The 18,708-nt window shown below is 28.4% G+C and overlaps 1 protein-coding gene and 1 pseudogene across 2 annotated transcripts; both read left to right on the forward strand.

Annotated features, from left to right (window-relative positions):
• The first annotated feature begins 2,920 nt into the window (after window positions 1-2,920).
• LOC149060696 (uncharacterized) lies at window positions 2,921-7,266 on the forward strand. The gene is made up of 2 exons (XM_089230277.1): window positions 2,921-3,069; window positions 6,669-7,266. The coding sequence occupies exons 1-2, from the start codon at window positions 2,921-2,923 to the stop codon at window positions 7,264-7,266; spliced, it is 747 nt and encodes a 248-aa protein (XP_089086403.1).
• Window positions 7,267-8,316: 1,050 nt separating this feature from the next.
• Window positions 8,317-18,652, forward strand: LOC107161500 (dynein axonemal heavy chain 6-like; annotated as a pseudogene). Its single transcript, XR_016192272.1, has 15 exons — window positions 8,317-8,333; window positions 9,442-9,541; window positions 9,685-9,771; window positions 9,875-10,206; window positions 10,887-11,132; window positions 13,124-13,564; window positions 13,675-13,841; window positions 15,305-15,531; window positions 15,632-15,806; window positions 15,880-16,009; window positions 16,102-16,203; window positions 16,277-16,426; window positions 16,898-17,707; window positions 17,793-18,449; window positions 18,503-18,652. The product of XR_016192272.1 is annotated as a dynein axonemal heavy chain 6-like (transcript).
• The last annotated feature ends 56 nt before the right edge of the window (window positions 18,653-18,708 follow it).

Genomic DNA, 18,708 nt, shown 5'->3' on the forward strand with positions numbered 1-18,708 from the left:
TGGATAAATAAACTAATAATTAAAGAAAACCCTGAACATTTTACGCACAATTAGTTTTCGAAAAAATCTTTTTGATGTAACTCTAAAACAAATGACCACAGATACTTGAAATTTTCGCCGAATATTTATATAAGTATATATTCTATCCACCATGCAATTTTCAAAAAAATTTGACCGAACTATTTACAGGCATTTGCAATTTTCGATCATTAATTTTTTTAAATTAATATCGATAAAAATTGATTTATTGGGTAGAAAACCTTGAACATTTAATACGAGGCTCCTAACATATTGTTACAATAGTATGTAGTTGAAAAATAAAAGAAGTACATTATCACAATTTTTGTTTAAAAGCATTCAAAGTTTGAATTTAGACAAAATACATAAAAATAACGGCAATGTTCAAATTATTTTAAGCTAGAGATTCATAAAAAATTTAATACAAGATTTTTTACAAGTTTTTAAACCTTTATCATAAAAAAATATCCACTAAAAAGTAAAATTAAGTTTTTATGAGCGTTTGAAATTTAAATTTTTACAACATTGGATTTTTTCTAGATTTCTCATTTAGCGAATTTCTTATTTTGGTGTAACTCTAGAAAAAATTACCACAGATACTTGAAATTTTCAATAAACGTATATATAAGCATTTTATATATTTGATAAAATTTTCAAAATATTTTGATTAGTTTTGAGCTGTTTACTGACATTTTAATTTTTCAACATTTTTCAGTTTTTTTTTCTATTAATGTCAATAAAATATTATTGGTTGGGTCAAAAAGCTTCAAAATTTAATATAAGGCTTCCAACATATTTTTTCAATAGCAGTTGAAAAATATAAAAAATACATTGGCACGATTTTCTTTTATAAGCATTTAAATTTCAAATTTTGACTAAATACGTAAAAATATCGGCAATGTTCAAATTATCTTAGATAGAAATTTATAAAAGTTTTTCTTTTTAAATCTAAGATTTGAAAATTTAATTCAAGATTCCTTATAAATTTGGTCTACCTTTATCAAAAAAAAAAAAAAAATGTCCACCGAAAAGTCAAATATTTTTTTACAAGTAATAATAATCAATAATATATCCTAGACAGATAAACCGTCTCCGCTCAGAATCGTTTTTCGTATACAATGATGCGATATCATTGGTTTCAAATTTAACTCCATTCATTACAGTAACACACATGTAACCTACTATACAGCAGAGCGATATCCACTTTCCCACTTATTTTTTTGTATTTTATATTTGTTTAAAATCATTTGTCCAAATTTGAACTTAATATCAATAAAAAATAAATAAAATACTAAATTTATTTATTTTTTGGATTATCTGATAAAATTATGAACTACCTGTGAGAAACTTTTTTACTAAATTTACTGAATTTATTAATATAAATTAGGCATCTTCTAATATTTAACTACAGTATAATTTTTTAATTTTTTTTAATTTTAATGTATTTTGTCGGAATAACATTTACTTTCCTGCTTGTCTGCCTTTATTAAGGGGCAATATGCAGTTTCGTTGCTTTCACTAATGAGTTTTTTGTTAGTTGTCACTGACGATTAGTGTGAGTGTGGTTGTATGTGGGTAGTCTACGGGTGTAGCTACGGTATCTACGCACGCGCTGCAAGTGACACATGTCAATGTCAATGACACCGCCAAACAATAATGAAAAGCGTATTTATATGCTCGAATCACACTTTACGACGAAAACTCACTCATTGTAGAGTGGTTTGATTTGATTTAATTTGAATTGAATTGAAAAAAAGGTAATTTTCGATATGTCGCATTGGATTTCAATTATTAATTTCATTGCTTATAACAAACATCATAAAAATAACAAAAGCTTGTGAAAATTGATCATATTAAAAATAATCTTATATGGTTTGTAAATGAAATTTTGAAAATACAAGTCCAAAAAATAATTTATTGAAATCGGATCACTATGTGATAATATGTGAGAGTTTTTACTGAAAGGCATGTTTTTGAGCAAAAATCAGGTCACATGCAGATCCCTTAAAGTTTAAATGCTTAAAAATAAAATTATGTCTAGGCGTCTTTAATATTTTTGAATTTTTAATATAAAAAGTTATGAGGAACTTTATATTCAAACTGCTTGAGATACAGCAAACATTTTTATTGATATTTAGTGTGAAAATAATAAAAAAAAAATGAAAATATTTATAAATGGTTCGAAAAGAGTTTTGAATACTTTTTAAATTATACCATAAGAGATAGAAAAGCTAATATGAATATTTGGCGAAAGTTTCAAGTATATCTACGGTTATTCATTTTTTTAATTACAACAAAATAAGAAAATAGTTCTATAAAAAAATCACTGGTCTTACATGCAATGTCAAAACAATATGAACTTTAAACTCTCAAAATATATTTATTTTATGGTACCTAAACTTTTTTTTTTTTGTATATAAAACGTACGAGCAATTTCATATTATATTTTTAAATATTAGATACGAAAAGAAAATTTTTGTCTATACATTTTTTACTCCAAATAATAAGCTATTAAATATTCATGCTTTAGACTAATCTTTCAAAATTTAAGTTTGAAATACTCTAACAAAACTATTATAAATTTACGTAAATATTGCGTACCATTAATATTTTGTGCCTTTAAGTAATTGATGTTCGTGTTTTTAGTTTTTACATCATATTTGATTTATTAGGTCTCACAAAGAAACTATTGTTATTTTTTGTTAAATTTTTTTTTCAGATATTTATTATTCATATCAAAAATTTTTTATACTGGCTGCCCGAATTATGTAGGTACATCCTATACTATTGTTGCGTAAGCTACTTTTTTTGATTTCCATGACAATTGAAAAAATAATATTTGTTACATTTTTCATTTTGTAAACGTTTAAATCTGTGAATTCTATTTGTCAGGATAATAATTATGTGGCTTGTTGTGATACAGCTACTTGCAGTAGTGTTCAACGTCACACGCTCGGAGTTTATATACTCCCTGTATAACATAAGTTCAGTGCCTCCACTTGAAAATCTATGCGGCTTATCTCAGGCGCAAGTCGTAGCCGCGCAACAAAGGTATAGTATATATTGTCAAGCGTTGATTTTCAGATGATAAGTTATATCAGTATGATTTAATAATTGTAATTACAAAATTTGGACAAGTGGGTACCGCTCTGATGTACAGACGTACATATTTGTGGAGTATGTCTTTTTAATGAAAATGTTATATTTGAATACAATGATAAATCTTTTGATTATATGAAAAACTATTCTATGTAGAGACGTTGTATCGTCCTGGCATACTTGCATAATTAATCAAAGTTAATAACTAAACACAATATCTTGCTACATCTATAAATAGCGTAACTAACTTTTATTAAAGCAACATCTGAGCTTTTTCATCCAATTTTAAAATTTTTTTCCTAAGTGAAAGAGTTTTTATCAACGATAATTTTAAAATTAATAATAAAAATTGGTTAGCTGGGTAACAATATCTGCTGTACGTTAGGTGTCTTAATCTCTAATAAATAGTCATTGTGGTGGATTAACATTTTGATATTTGAATTCAGTAATTATTGTATGTTATGAAAAACGATTTTGAACGAAGGCTTTTTATCATTCTATAATATTACTAAGTAAATTTCACACTATTGCAATTTAAGAAATTAATTTTACTACCTATTAGTTATAAGTATAAGTAGGTTCAAATTCAGTGTAAGGAACGTTCACTAAAAAATTGAATTTGTTCACATTCATATTAGTATTTTTTACAAATGAGTTCACGTTCTTCGAAAAAAAATAATGCATTTGTTGGGTAATTCATTTATTAGGTATGTTGAATTTTAAAATAAGAATTATAATAAAAAAAATATAACTATAAAATATAATTATTCATTACGTTTTTTACAACGAATTTATTAAATAGTAAATATATTGAGCGTCTTAAATCGTTCAAATTCATTAAAATTTTTAATATATTCATTATAATTTGTCGTTCACGTTCACATTCAATTTGAAAAAAAAAACGATAGACGTTTGCGTATCGTTAATTAAATATATATGAACGTGCGTTCATGAATGACTTCGTGTATACAATATAATAATTTATTCTAAAAATTTCATAAACTAGACAATAGTTGTTTTTAAATTACAACAAAATAACTAAAATTGTTATTCATATTTTTAATTTAATAAATGTAATTTCGTCTAAATTTGAAAATGAAGCGTCTGTAAAAAGTAACTGTAATTATAATTGTCTAATACTGGTATTGTATAAATATAGTAAGAAATATTTATGAGGATCCTTGTTGTTTATTCTTGGATATAAAAGTGGAACAATTTCAAATTTTTGAACTACAAAATAATTCACAAATATATGTGATTTTGATCAATTTTTTCAAAATATTTACTTTAAATGCTTATAAATAAAATCGTAACAAAGTGTCTTTAATATTTTTAAATTTTTTAACATAAAAACTTAAAGGGAACTTTATGTTCATTCTATTTGACGTAAAACAATTGTATTGATGTTAAGTGCGGAAAAACTAAAGAAATATGAAAACATCGTAAATAGTTAGAAAAGATTTTTGAATATTTTTAAAATTATACCATAATAGATTAATTGATAGAAAAGCCAATATATGATGTAAATATTTAATGAAAATTTCAAGCATCTACGAATCTACAATTATTCGTTTTTAATTAGGTACGGCAAAATAAGTAAATCGTTCTATGACAAAATCATTGGTTTACGGGGGAATATTTTTGTATGTCTATTATATGATGGTATATCAAAACAACATGAATTTCAAACACTCAAAGAAATTTATATTCTGTTCAACTTTTTTTTGTTAATGGTAGAAATTAATTGTAAATTATCGAAATAATGATAAATTTCGTTAAAATTTGTGTTTTAAATACTTATAAGAAAATTGTACAAAACGAGTGAAAATATTTTGAAAATTTTATCACGTAAAGAAAATGATTAAATAAATCTTAGTTTAGAAAAAACGGGAAGTAGATGTTGTTCGCTGTAAAGTAGTTTAGTACTAGTGAGTTGCTGTATAATATTAAATTTGAATTCATAATATCATTATATACAAAAAACGATTTTGAGCGGAGACGGTTTGTCTGTCTAGGATATGTTATAGTTCTATACTATATTAATTATATTGCTATTAATTCAAAAAAAAAATGTAAGTTTACAGGGAGCTGAAAACCCGTGGGCCGCCGTGCCACACAATAATAGTATGTATAATAATATATATAGGTATACAATTTATACATTTATTTTTATTAATAATAACTAATTATTTATTAACTTAATAGGACTAAATGTATAACTAAAACCTTCTCTATGATGTCATCTTTAATTTTAAAAAAACTGCACGACGAATAAGTAGTTTCGGAGTACCTATTATATATCCCGAACATACAAACAAACGCTATCATTTTATATTAGTATATATAGATATATTTTTAATATTTTTATCACATATTATTATACACCTACACAATCTGTAAATATATTTTACAATAATTTTAATGTGCTAGTAAAAGGGAGTATACACGATTAAGGGGAGGTAGAGGTATATACAATTTTAAATGAGTAGGTCACGACATCAGGTACGTTTAAGACACCTTCTGGGTTCAACAGAAATAGCTCGGAAATCAGGGGATTACGTTGTCTGTGGAAATTGGAGTGTGTGCGTTTGTAGAAAGTTTTTGCGGCGTTTTTGACTGTTGGAATGGCTAGATCTCTATGTAAAGTGTAGTTAGATACATAGTAGGGGGCTTTGGTTATTTGGTGGAGACATTTTGATCGAAAGACTTGGGTTTTGTTTAAGTTGGACTTTTGGCTGCACCCCAGAGTGTATACTGTATGTCCAGATCGGTTTGAGTAGGAGTTTGTATAATAGTAGTTTGTTTTTTAAGTTGATGTAAGGAGATAACTTCATTGGCGAGAGTGATTATTTAAGGAAAGTCTTTTGTTGTGGGTGTAAGTTGGCCAAGTTAACCTGCGATCTAGATGTAGACCGAGGTATCGGAAATTTTGGAGGGTTGAGAGGGGTACATTGTTGAGGTAGATGGGGGAGAGCAGACTATTTGCCATATATAGATATAGATAGAAAATGCCAATATAAACATTCAGTGGAAATTCCATGTGTCTATGGTAACTTTTTTTAGAATTACATCAATATCAAAATTCGATTTCCTCAAAAATTAATTTTGCGTAAAAATCTCCGTTTTTTTCTTAATTTTTTTCTGTTTTTCCCGGTACTTTTGAAAACTACTGGGGAATTAAAAATTTGACTTCGCACAACTAGATTCTGGAAAAGCTACTGAAGTGGAAAATCAAAGCATTATTTCGACAACTTACTTAAAAAAATACACAATATTGTAAAATTAATACATACATCACTCCGCTCAGAATATAAAATGTAAAAAAAAACAATCAATATTATCCTTGTAAAATTACTTTCTGCTTCATTATGTTCTGAATTATGAAACAATTGTAATTCGATATTGTTATATCGGTAACATATACCTAATTAAAAACGAATTTGCAGACGGCTCTCCCAAATCCACGGTCCATGACGGTTCTGTTGCCTACATGTATGCGCCTTAATTCCTGCCAGTTTCGCTATAATATCAATGCTGTGTATGTCCAACAGTTGCAACGTGAAAAATGGTTCATCGTCGTCGCCGAAAAAACCACACGTTCTGGCGCCATGTTCGGAAATTGAGTACTCTGCAGACCGGCAACGAAAGCTCATCGATTGTTTAACATTCGAAGCGATCACCAGCCAGAACATCGATGATCAGCTGGCGTTGAACGTGCGGTCGCTGGACGACCAGTTGATCGCGGCCACGAACGACCGGGAACGGTCCACGGCCGTGCTGCTCGAAATGGCCAACCGCATGAACGTGGCCAACTGTGAGTACCGCGAGTCCGTGGTGGCGGCCGACACGGCGTCCCACCAGCTGGCCGAACAGCGCGAAGTCGTCCGCGAAGCCCAAGCGTTGGTAAACAACCTCATAGCCCTGGTGTCCGAGGCTAAGGAATCCATGGCGGCCTACGTTCAACTAAAACAGGACTCAGACGAATTCAGCGTGTACGCCACCGGATGTCAGCCGAAGAATAACGAGCACCGACGTGCAGACGAAACCGGAAGCGGCGTTGTCGGGGGCGTCGCACACGCGGCCAAAGTTGATGCGAAGACGCCGCCGCCATCAACCAAAGCTGCTGCCAAGCCGCCGATTTCGTCGTAGTTCCACGTGTTTGCTTAAAGATTTTCGGATCTATATTTTTTTGTCTATGTATTTTGGATTTACGAGTGAAACTATATATTATTATGATATTGCAGTGTATCACACACTCAATGCAGTATGATTATTGTTACAAAAAATATTTGCTATGTTAGTAGGTAGCTGTTTAAATTAGTTTTCCTACAGCAATGTTGGTTTACCCATCATACTGCACAGAAACAATTAAATGTCTACCAAAAAATACCTCGGAAAGAGTCAAAAATATTTTTAATAGATTATCATATAAGTAGGTATATGAAATGATAATATAAAAATTTGATATTGATTTTTGAATTACAACAAAGTAAAAAAATCATTTATTTACAAGTGAATATTTAATTTAAAAATTAGAACTTCAAACATTTATAAAATTGTGACATTTCATACTATTTTTTTTTGTGGTAGGAAAATATATGAGGAATCTTGAGTTAAATTTTTAAATCTAAGGTATAAAATTAACAATTTTTAACTGAAAAATAATTCACAGATTTTTATGATTTTGAAGAATTTGTTTGAAAAAATTGAGAAAAAGAAAAAGATTGAAAATTCTTATTTAAAAAATATTTTGAACTTATGATCAATAAATTTTTATTTTAGTTACAATAATATCAACCTTGAGACTACAAGTAATTATATTTTATAATATTAATTTATTTTAATATTTGGAATACATTAGATTTAATTATTAACGTTGCCGAAAACATTACATTTAAAAATGTAATTCTATATATAGAATATTATGATATACTTTAATAGTTTTAACCACACACGAATAAAATTTTTGATTTACAATAAAATAACTAACCAAAGGAATCGTTATCCTTTGTTTAAAAGTTTGATTATTTAATTTCGTCACAATTTACATTTATATTTTCTAATATTTATTTGTTTTCAGTATGTAAATTTAATTTTTAATTTTTAATTTTAAATTCTACAAATTGAAAATTGTATACAAAATGATTTTAACATTTTATAAATATAAACTTAAAATATAAATAAAAAAAGATTATACCAATGAATCTTGAATTGCTGTGATAATATAATATTTTAAGACATATATTTTACTGAATTAAAAATTTTTATTAACATTTTTAGAATAAAAACTAAGAACAATTTCAAATTTCAAATGTCTATAAATAACTTAAATTATATTTAAAATGTTCATTGTATAGAAAATGATATTATGATAATCATTTAGCGAACATTTTAATGTTTTATTCATTTAATGCGTCACAGAATAAAATTAAATTAAAAAATGAATAAATGATTTGAATTTAAAAAAACAAATATTCTTGAATTCCTACTACTATAATTTGATTAAAATTATTACATACTATATCATAATATTGAAGAATTGATGTAATATTGTGATAATATTATAGTTTATTATTTTAAATACTAAATATCAATATTAGATACCTACTGTTGTTTGAATAAATAAATTTAAAGTATACCTACCTGCTTGGATAAAATTGGTTTGGTCAAATAAATTAAAAATCAAAGTTATTTAAATTGTCTTAAACCCTATTAGCTTCTTTATAAGCCGATAATTCACCTGACTCGGAAAATAATTAATTTAAAAAATTTGCTTTTGACGTCATTTTATTAGATATTTTTTGTGATACTATGAAGGTATAATTTATTATACATTTATATTTGGTAACGAAAAGTTGAGTATAAGATGAAAATAAAAATTCTTAATTAGGAAGTATTTATATATTTATAGTAATTTATATTTAATCATTTTTGTAACCCGACTTTTTTAAGTAAAAAGTAGGTATTTAAAATTTTCTAGACGATTCTCTATAGTTTTACCATAGTTCTGGAATGCTTGTTAAGTAACGTATCCTTAGCGACGACCTTTGAATCGATACCAACTAAATAGAAAATTAACGTGGGTGCATTCAACCTATCGGTATGTTCCAATGTTTGTCTTGTTTAGTAGGCCATCATCATTTGGTTTCGACTTAGATGCATGTGTCACTAGCTAGATAATGTCGGCACGAAAGAATTCGTCGGAAAAAAAAACAAAAAACATTTAGAAAGTAGGAAAGCCCATTTCTTAAATACTAATAGCCGTATTGTACCTACGTCGATCAATCGACTGCTGTATTAATTTTTAATTTCTGCGTTTGCTAGTGATCTAAAAAATTCCGAGGAAAACATCATCACAGCAAAACCGGCAAACGCTAAGTTTTTGAAGTCTATGCTGAACGAAAAAGAGGAGCCCGAACGTTTCGTGAGTTGTTATTATATTTTTACTACGTTTAATTCCATTAAAAAAAAAAAATGAGTTGAATTAAACACGATAATTTTTGCCATTATAATTTTGAATTTGAACATTATATACGTGTTGTATTGAAGTATTGTGTTGTGTTAAAGTCTTATTCAGGACGGTACACGAAAACAAGAGAAAAAATGCATCGTACTTGGTTGTAAGTAAAGAAGTCGAATTACACAATACAAATCGTAAGTACCTATACCTACCTAACAAAATAATTCATTATTATTTACCTATATTGTAATGTATTTCATATAATCAGGATTTTAACGTGTCAATTTTAATGTTTAGCCGTCAAAATGAAAAACGAGTCTGAAGATTGCGGAAAACGAAAACCACCAGTTAAAGAACAATTGCCTGAAATATTGAACCTAGATAAGACCATCGAAGAGTTGAAAGCGGCGACGAAATACAAATTTATTTATCTAGTTTACGCAGTCAGCAAAAAATCTAAATATTTTTCACCGTATAATTTCAAAATTGTTCTGTTTAAAGACATCAACAAACGTAGTTTCTTTACGCTAAGTAACGAAGGTATATTGTCTCACATTGAAAACGAAGTGACGTTCACGCCATTTTCGCAATTTGAAGAGGAATATAGATCATATAAGAAAGTCGTAAAAGTAAGTGAACGTTTTTATGTTTACTGCGTATAATGTATATAGGTATAGGTAAAGTTAAAATTATTGGCTATAATTTACAAACTGAAATCTACAAAGGGCTTGATATGAAATGGACCTAACATTTTTGCTTATATTAACAATATTATTCAGCTCGGATTTTAAATCGATTTTCAATCAAAAATGTGCAAAATTAACATTTAAACAAAAAAAATTAAAAATATTTACGTGGTATAGTTAGCGCTTGTGTAGGTTAGATTAGGATAAGTATAGGTATATTAAATTATGCTAAGGTATAACTTTTATTTATTTAGAGACGGATCATGGTTTTTATGTATAATAAATAGACTAAAGCAATTCTTGCTTGGCAGTGTAGTGTCAGTAATACTATTATATAATACTAGAGTTTGAAGATAGTTATTAATACCTATGTGATTAACAGTTGTTTCAAGTCTTTTTTTCGGATGTTTAAACTAAATCTTACGAAAACTTAAAGTTCACGCTTATATATATTGGCGACGAGGAATAGATGTAGTATGTCGAAAATACTGTTATAATGATTAAAAATATGTAAGGTGGTATAGGCTTATATTAGAACAATATTAGGATTTATGGGATTTATATTATGAATCTATAAAAATATAGTTTGAACAATACAACTGTGTTTATGATTTCATACGCAGATACCACTGTTTAAAAACTACTTACCGTGGAAGTGTCTACACTTCTGGTACAAATACATTTCGCAGAACAAATACTGTCGAGCTCGAGAAGAGTTACAGGGTCCGCTTTCGTTATTCATGTTGTCTGCTCCACTGCGAGACGCTTCGTTAAAAGTATCTGCCCTGATTTTCCAGACCGAGGCAATAAGCTTGTACAACGGTTCTGTTACCGAAGAAAACACACTTCAAGGGTTTAAAGAACAACAGGTTGGTGATAATCCACGCAGAGATTACTGTCGTAAACAATACAACGACAGCCACTTAGCACAAAATTACCTTAAATTCAACGGACACTTGCACACAAATCTATTAACGATGGTTACGTAGGTACTCTGCTTTTAAGTAATTTTTGCACGTTTACAGGTACGCTAATAAAAATTGTAATATATGATAATTAGGGCTGGGATTTTAATGCCCTAAAAAACCCCGAAAAATGATCTTAAAAAATTAACTAGAGTAATAAAACGGTGTTTACGACGACAAAACTCGTACTGAACGTCGAACGATATCATCGGACGTCGATTTTACCCACTTAAGATTATTTAACAGGAAATAAGAAAGTGTTTACTCAAACCTTGTCCAATAATATAATACGAATTACGAGTACCTACCTACTTATGATCTCTCATATTTATATAAAAACCATGTTGGTGTAAAAATCTTAAAATAAAATTTCAAATTCATACAACTCCAAATTCCAAAAACTTAAAAAATGCTCCAATAAGTCTAAAATGCCCTAAAAAATTAAGAAAATTACCTAAAAACTAAAAAATCCCAAAAAAATGCAAAATAAACTTTCTTATTCTCATTCATAAGTACATAAAACAAATTTGTGACCAGACGAGCATCATCGCACAGTAAACTTTGGAAAACAATGCAAAGTGCGTCGAAATCCCAGCCCTAATGATAATACAAACGGGTGTATAACCCGTGAGTTCCTAAAAGTACTGAAAAAAAATTGAATACATTATCAGAGAAATTAATTGCAGTATGTTAAGCTAATTACACGGTTCGTACGTAATGTTAGTCACCTATAAAAAGTGTAAAATAAACTAGAAAATTTCACTTCAATTTTTTTAAGATTAAGAATTGCTGTTTCAACAATATTTTAATATGGTCATATTATGAAGGTTCTTCAAGCACAACTACTGCATTCGATCCGATCGTTCCCTAAAACTTATACGCGTTAATAATAATTTTAGTTGATAATTACATGTATGTGTGTTGATCGACGTAATATTACAATGGCGACTGAAAAGTTAATAAATGAGTTTTATGCGATGATCGGAACGAATGCAATTCAAACATAACCGTTTTCTGTCTCAAGTGAAATTTGACTTTACAATACTATAAATGCTTGATTGGCAACTCGATATACCTATAATAATATGATACTGTTGACAACTATAGTAGGTAAGACTGGATTAATATAACATGCAATCTTTTTTAAATGGACATAGTATATAAAAAGTATTATTAGTTAACTCCTGAAAATAAATCTGAATATTTATACTAATACTATGCACACCATTCTGTAGTAAAATATTAAATTTAGCCAACTATTTATGCGGTTTAAAACTAAAAACACGAGATGATTAATAAATGGGTAAAATTAATTAGCAATTGTTTAATTTTATAGTATAGTTATTCATATAAAGCAGTTTTAATTTTTAATTTATGCATTCTTATTCAGGTAACTGAATTGTTCTTAATACACCCAATTCACCACATCAAAATAAATAAAATAAGAGGGTATAGCGCTGTTCAAAAAGTTTTGATTGTACTTAACTGCAAATTTTTTTACGATTAATCATTGTTGTTTAAAAACAAAAATTATTTAAAGTTATTACACTGTGAAATGTAAACTGTAGGTACCATAAGTATACCTAACATCTAAGGTAATGACTAATAATGATCATGATGAGTTAATCGCATTACAATGTGGAATCATTTTATTCTGAAATATGTTACTCGTAATAATAATGGAAGCATAATATAAATCCTCAGCAATGATCTTAATTAGATAATATTTTCTACTGCCTTAGAAATGTTTTAAATTTTTATTTGTATAAACTGCATGCCTACGTTCCGCGAGATGTTATTTTATGTCCTTGGCCAAGATGGTTCAGGATTTGAACCATATAATTTTATTTTTTTTTAGTAATCTTTACATTATTATTCATCATATTTTTGTGCAGGATAATAGCACCGAGGCAGCCGTCGGACATTTGCAAAACCTGCGGCTGACGGTCAAAGGCTTAGTGTTGGCGGCGTGTTTTAGCGCCCTAACCGAGTGTGGGTTCACCACGGATGATTCGGAATTTTGTACCACAAAGTCATCTCTTATATCGAAGTCCCGCAGTGGTGGTAATGGTATAGGTACCGCCGAATACACGATGCCGTTCGTAAAACAAAGAACCAAACTGAAATGTTGCCAGAGGATATGCCGGTTCATCACGTATGTCGATTTCCAGTTGCAGTCACATCTGCACAGGATTGCCAGAAATCAAATCGTTCGTTTTGAAGCAGATGTGCGCCGACACTACAAGTACGTTCCTGGCGAACTGTGTCAAATGAACGGTCGCATCAATGACATCGATACGTTGTTGGAAAGTGACAGGTCTCCGGACGATCCAAAGGTTAAATTGATTATACATTCGATCGAAACGATCGTGATATTATTACAATAACATAAATGTCGATTTTGATGTATAAAATATTATTTTATAAACTTTCAATTTGTCAGTAGCCGTTCTTCGTGTTGGAGGTGTTTTTAACGAAAAATGGTATCGAGTTCGATAACTCCCAAAGCGATTTCACCAATTACGTATCGTTTTTAATGGAAAATTGGAAATGGATCCTTTTCAATCACGTTCCTCCGCTTCTGGACGACATTGAATTCAATGATTTCGTAATGTAAGTTTTAAATTCATGTATTCCACCATTTCATAATTACAAAGGGTATTGGGTAAATTGCTTTTAAATTTAAAGATAAATTATGATTGCATAGTAACTATACATTTGTACGTTGTACTTAGGTACTAGTTGCACGGAATTTGAGTATGCAAATATGAATTTACAACATTTTTAAAAACCATAAGTGTACCTATAAAGTTGGTATTTTTTTACAAGCGATTCTGACACTGGCTTATAGTATTTCTTTTTCATATTTTTAATTATCAGGTCCATTTATTTTCAACCAATTTGATTGTATGGGCTTAAAGGTATTCATAACATAATAATATATATTTGTGCGTATTGCCTTTAATGGGTACCTATATGCTAAAAATATTAAGTTCTATAGACTATGATATAAATACATGATCCAATTTTAAATCTTAATGTTTTAATTTTATAACTATGCAATAGGTACACCTGATTATAAATATTTTTTAAATCATTGTCATTGGAACTCATAAAATCTTTTAATAAAATAACCGCAATACATTTATTAACCAATAGGTAAATAGAAAAAATATGATATTATAAACCTTGAACAATAATTGCATTCACGTGCATATTGAATACTTTATAAATACATCAAACATTTTCTACATTAGGTACGCCATGATTTTATGAGTTATATAACTTTTACTTTTAGCTTAAGATCATCAAGTTCTTAGGCCTTAGTATTCCATATTTTGGAATTTTGGTTTCAAAGATATTACTGAATGTATTCTTTTTTATTCAAGGTTTTTTTCTTACTTCAATTTTTCTTAATTTTTTTAGATACTTAACCTGGTTTTAACTATTCATTAACGTCGTATTCAATAGTTATTTTGCTTTTAATTTATACATTAATAGCGCTTGACTATGAATAAAAATCTAGGTACCAATAAAAAATAAAAAATATAGTTAAATTGATGCTTTTAAACTGTTTCTTTTGAAAATGAACTCATAATTGTAACATTGTAACATTGTAACATTGTAACAAATAAGTACTTCAAATTATACATAAAATAAATCAAACATTACATTTTCTGAAAAGTATTTATTGAGTGTTGTCAAAAATAATATAAATTACTTAAGCGTATTTTTAGATTATTTTAGGATTCATAGAGCATGATATATTTTGAATTTCGATTGTTCATAATAATTAGTTCTTAGAGCATAAAATTTACAATCCTATTTAAATAATTAATTATTTATATAATATTTAAAGTATGTATGAGGTAAAACGTTAATAGGTAAATAACTCATTAGCTAGTTACTTAATACTTTTAATTAGTAATAGGTACTAGATAAATAATTATTTTGCTAGTAATATTCGTTAGGTATCAACTGCAGTATGCAATTACTAACTATATACCTTGTCTAACTAAGCATAACTGAAATAATATACAACCTGAAGATTTGATCGAATGCAATAACAATTTCAGCCCGTCAATTTGTGGATATCAAAATGATCGAGTATGTGGCAACGGACCATCATTGCAGTTTGTGTTTGAAATTGACGATGTTTACCAGTGCACCATTGAAAAAATATTGAATTATTTTACTGCAAATTTTAAGGCAGTACATCAGTATTTAAAACGTCTGGAATATGTTCACATTATTTACAGGGACAACGAAAATATCGATAGAGAAAGTATCGAAAATGATACAAGTAAGTATTTATCCACTTATTATGTTAGTGAATGATATCCACCAATTCACTCGCATCGAAATGAAGTACCTAGATACATAAAATCATTTTCTTTTCTTAGGCATTATTAATTTTCGGAAAATGTTAGAGAAATACAGACAACAAATAGCCGACGTGGACAAAATAAAGACCGTACAGATGTTGGGCATATTTAATTTAAAATTACATCTTTTAAAAAATGTTGCTAAACCGACTTGTGAATATTTATTAGAGCTAGTAGAAAAAACACTTTTAAAGTATGTGAGGGAACATAGCTACTAAAATAGTATATAGAAAAACTGTCTTATAATCAAATATACCTTTATTTAGAGTGGGCAAGCGGTTGGTAAATGAACTGTCAAACGAAATAAATGATTCACTCAAGTACCTCCACACTTCACCATCTACAGCGGCACAATATGTAGATTATAAAAAATTCCTGGAACATTTTCCTATAAAGGTTTGCGTTTAAACAATATAATAATAATTATACGTACACACTAAAATTACACGAAAATTAACAATATTCTTTAACTTGATTCAATATTTCAGTTGGACGAAATAGATAAAAATCAAAATTATATCAGAGAACTTTATGACTTAGCCGAAAATTTTGAAGTGCCCGTTCCTGATGAGGATATCGAAAATTATGATGTTAATAGCAATATTATTATTCTGTAGCTTGTGGCTTAATAATAATATGCAATTTAATAATATTTATTCACAGAAATTTTTAGACGCATTGAATACTTTACAAACAACTTTTAAAGACGTTAACAGTGAACAAGACAAACTCATTGCAGAATTCTTCAAAAAAATTGAAATTCATATAAATGAAATCATTCAAGATGTAGAACAAATAAATATTGAGGCTAATGTAATGATGTATAAATATACAGATTTCGGGGATAGTATCCCGAGTACAGTGTTCATAATAATTTTTTTATATTGTTTCTCAAAAGTGTTTGATACTGTATTCTGGATATTTTTGAGGTTTTAAAAGCATTTAAAATACTTTAATCAGAATACATTTATAATATTAAAATAACATTTTTAGTTTAAAATTTTTTTTTTGTAAAAAAATCATAAATTATCAGTTATATATTATATTATAAGTAAATATATTTTAACATTAGATATCATTTCAATGACAAGTATGATTTTTTAATATCAAAAAAAAAAAAAAACATTTTAAACTATTTTGGAAACTAATTTTATAGTATTTTAATACATGTTTTTCGGAATACTATTTTTCATAAGTAATTATTTTACCGATTTCTTATATATATTTTATAACGTATAAATTATCTATAAAATATTAAGTATCATGAGCCACATTAATTTTCAGGAATTATGGTTAACTGACATTAACAGTAATAAAGAAGAAGTAAAATTAGCTTTATCTAAGCTAAATAACCGATTATTAGAACGACAAGAACAATCAAATTTGTACGAGTCTTACCAGGATTACTTTCGAGTAGAGATGACAAAGTTTGATATTTTAAGCGATGCCAGTGAAGCTGTAAGACTTAGAATCTTGCTGTGGGATAGCTTAGACGAATGGGAAAAAAAAATGTCTATTTGGGAAGAAGATTATTTTCATAATTTAGAAGTAGAACAGATGAACACATTCTTAGCACTAAATTTAAAATACGTAATACAATTTAAAAAAAATATTCCTGCTTGCAAGCTTGTTGATCTTATTGACCAAAAAGTACAGTCATTTAAACAAAAAATATCGATCATAGAAATGTTAAGAAATCCAAATCTCAAGGACTATCATTGGATTAAAATCGAGCAGATACTTGGAACGAAATTTCCGACTAATCAATATCTTACTCTCATTATGCTTGAAAAATTAGGTGCTTTTAAATACGGTTCTGAAATAATAAATGTTTCAATGCAGGCAAGTTCTGAAGCTACTTTAGAGGCGATTCTGGAGAAAGTTGAAGATTCTTGGAAGATTGTAGATTTGATTGTTCTTCCCTACAAAAATTCTAAAGATCATTTTATACTCGGTTCATTAGAGGAAGTTCAATTAACATTAGAAGAAGCAAATATTAATTTAAATACACTCATTTCATCAAAACACATAATGATGATTAAACCAAAAGTTGTAGAATGGATAAATTCTATGGCTATTATGAATGACATTCTAGTATGTAATATAGAACATTTATTACAGAGTATTAAATAATTTTTAAATTTTAATGCCTATGTAATTGTTTGAAAAATGTGTTTAGATGGAATGGATGTTGTGCCAGAATAACTGGATTCATTTGGGATCGATCTTCGCTTCTCCAGATATACAAAGACAACTTCCGAATGAAGCTAAATTGTTAAGTCAAGTAAACAGTTCATGGAAGAGCATAATGCAAAAGGTTGTAAAAAGTCCATTAGCAATAAGTACATGCACTGATATCGACCTATTGAAAACTCTTATAAAAAACAATCAACAATTAGAACAAATAATGTTGTACTTAGAAGCATATTTAGAATCAAAAAGAGTTGTATTTCCGAGATTCAATTTCTTAGCAAACGATGAACTTTTAGAATTAATTGCTCAAGCTCGAGATCCTAGAGCTGTACAACCGTACATGAACAAATGTTTTGATGCTATTTGGCGAATTCAATTTAAAAACGATGACGAAGAAGGAAAACCATTACAATCGGTAATAGATGGGAATTATAATATACCTACAGACGTTATCGCCATGATATCTTCGGAAAGAGAGATCGTAAAATTTGTGTCACCGATTAAAGCTACCGGGAATATTGAATTTTGGCTGTCAAGGGTAGAGAAAGAGATGGTAAATACACTTCGATCGCTCATGTCCATAGCCATTGAAGATTATGATGAAATTCCTAGAGAAAAATGGGTGTTACTACACGCTGACCAGGTTAAAATTTTAATACCTTATGGTGCTGAAATCTAAAATTATTTATTTTTCAGCTAGTGATTGTGGTATCTCAAATGACATGGTGTCGTGACGTACACACAATCCTTAAGCTAAAATCCAACGTACTAGAGTCATTGATCAAATTTGAAAAAAAATGTTTTAAATTAAGTATTTCTACCACAAAATCACATAAAAATCTGTGATATGATTACGATTTGTATTGCTAATAACGAAGTCTTGTCGGTTTTAGGACCTGGAT

Source organism: Diuraphis noxia, unplaced genomic scaffold (assembly GCF_037042655.1).
Source record: "Diuraphis noxia isolate RWA-SAM2 unplaced genomic scaffold, SU_Dnox_SAM2 contig0001, whole genome shotgun sequence".
Taxonomy (NCBI): Eukaryota; Metazoa; Arthropoda; class Insecta; order Hemiptera; family Aphididae; genus Diuraphis; species Diuraphis noxia.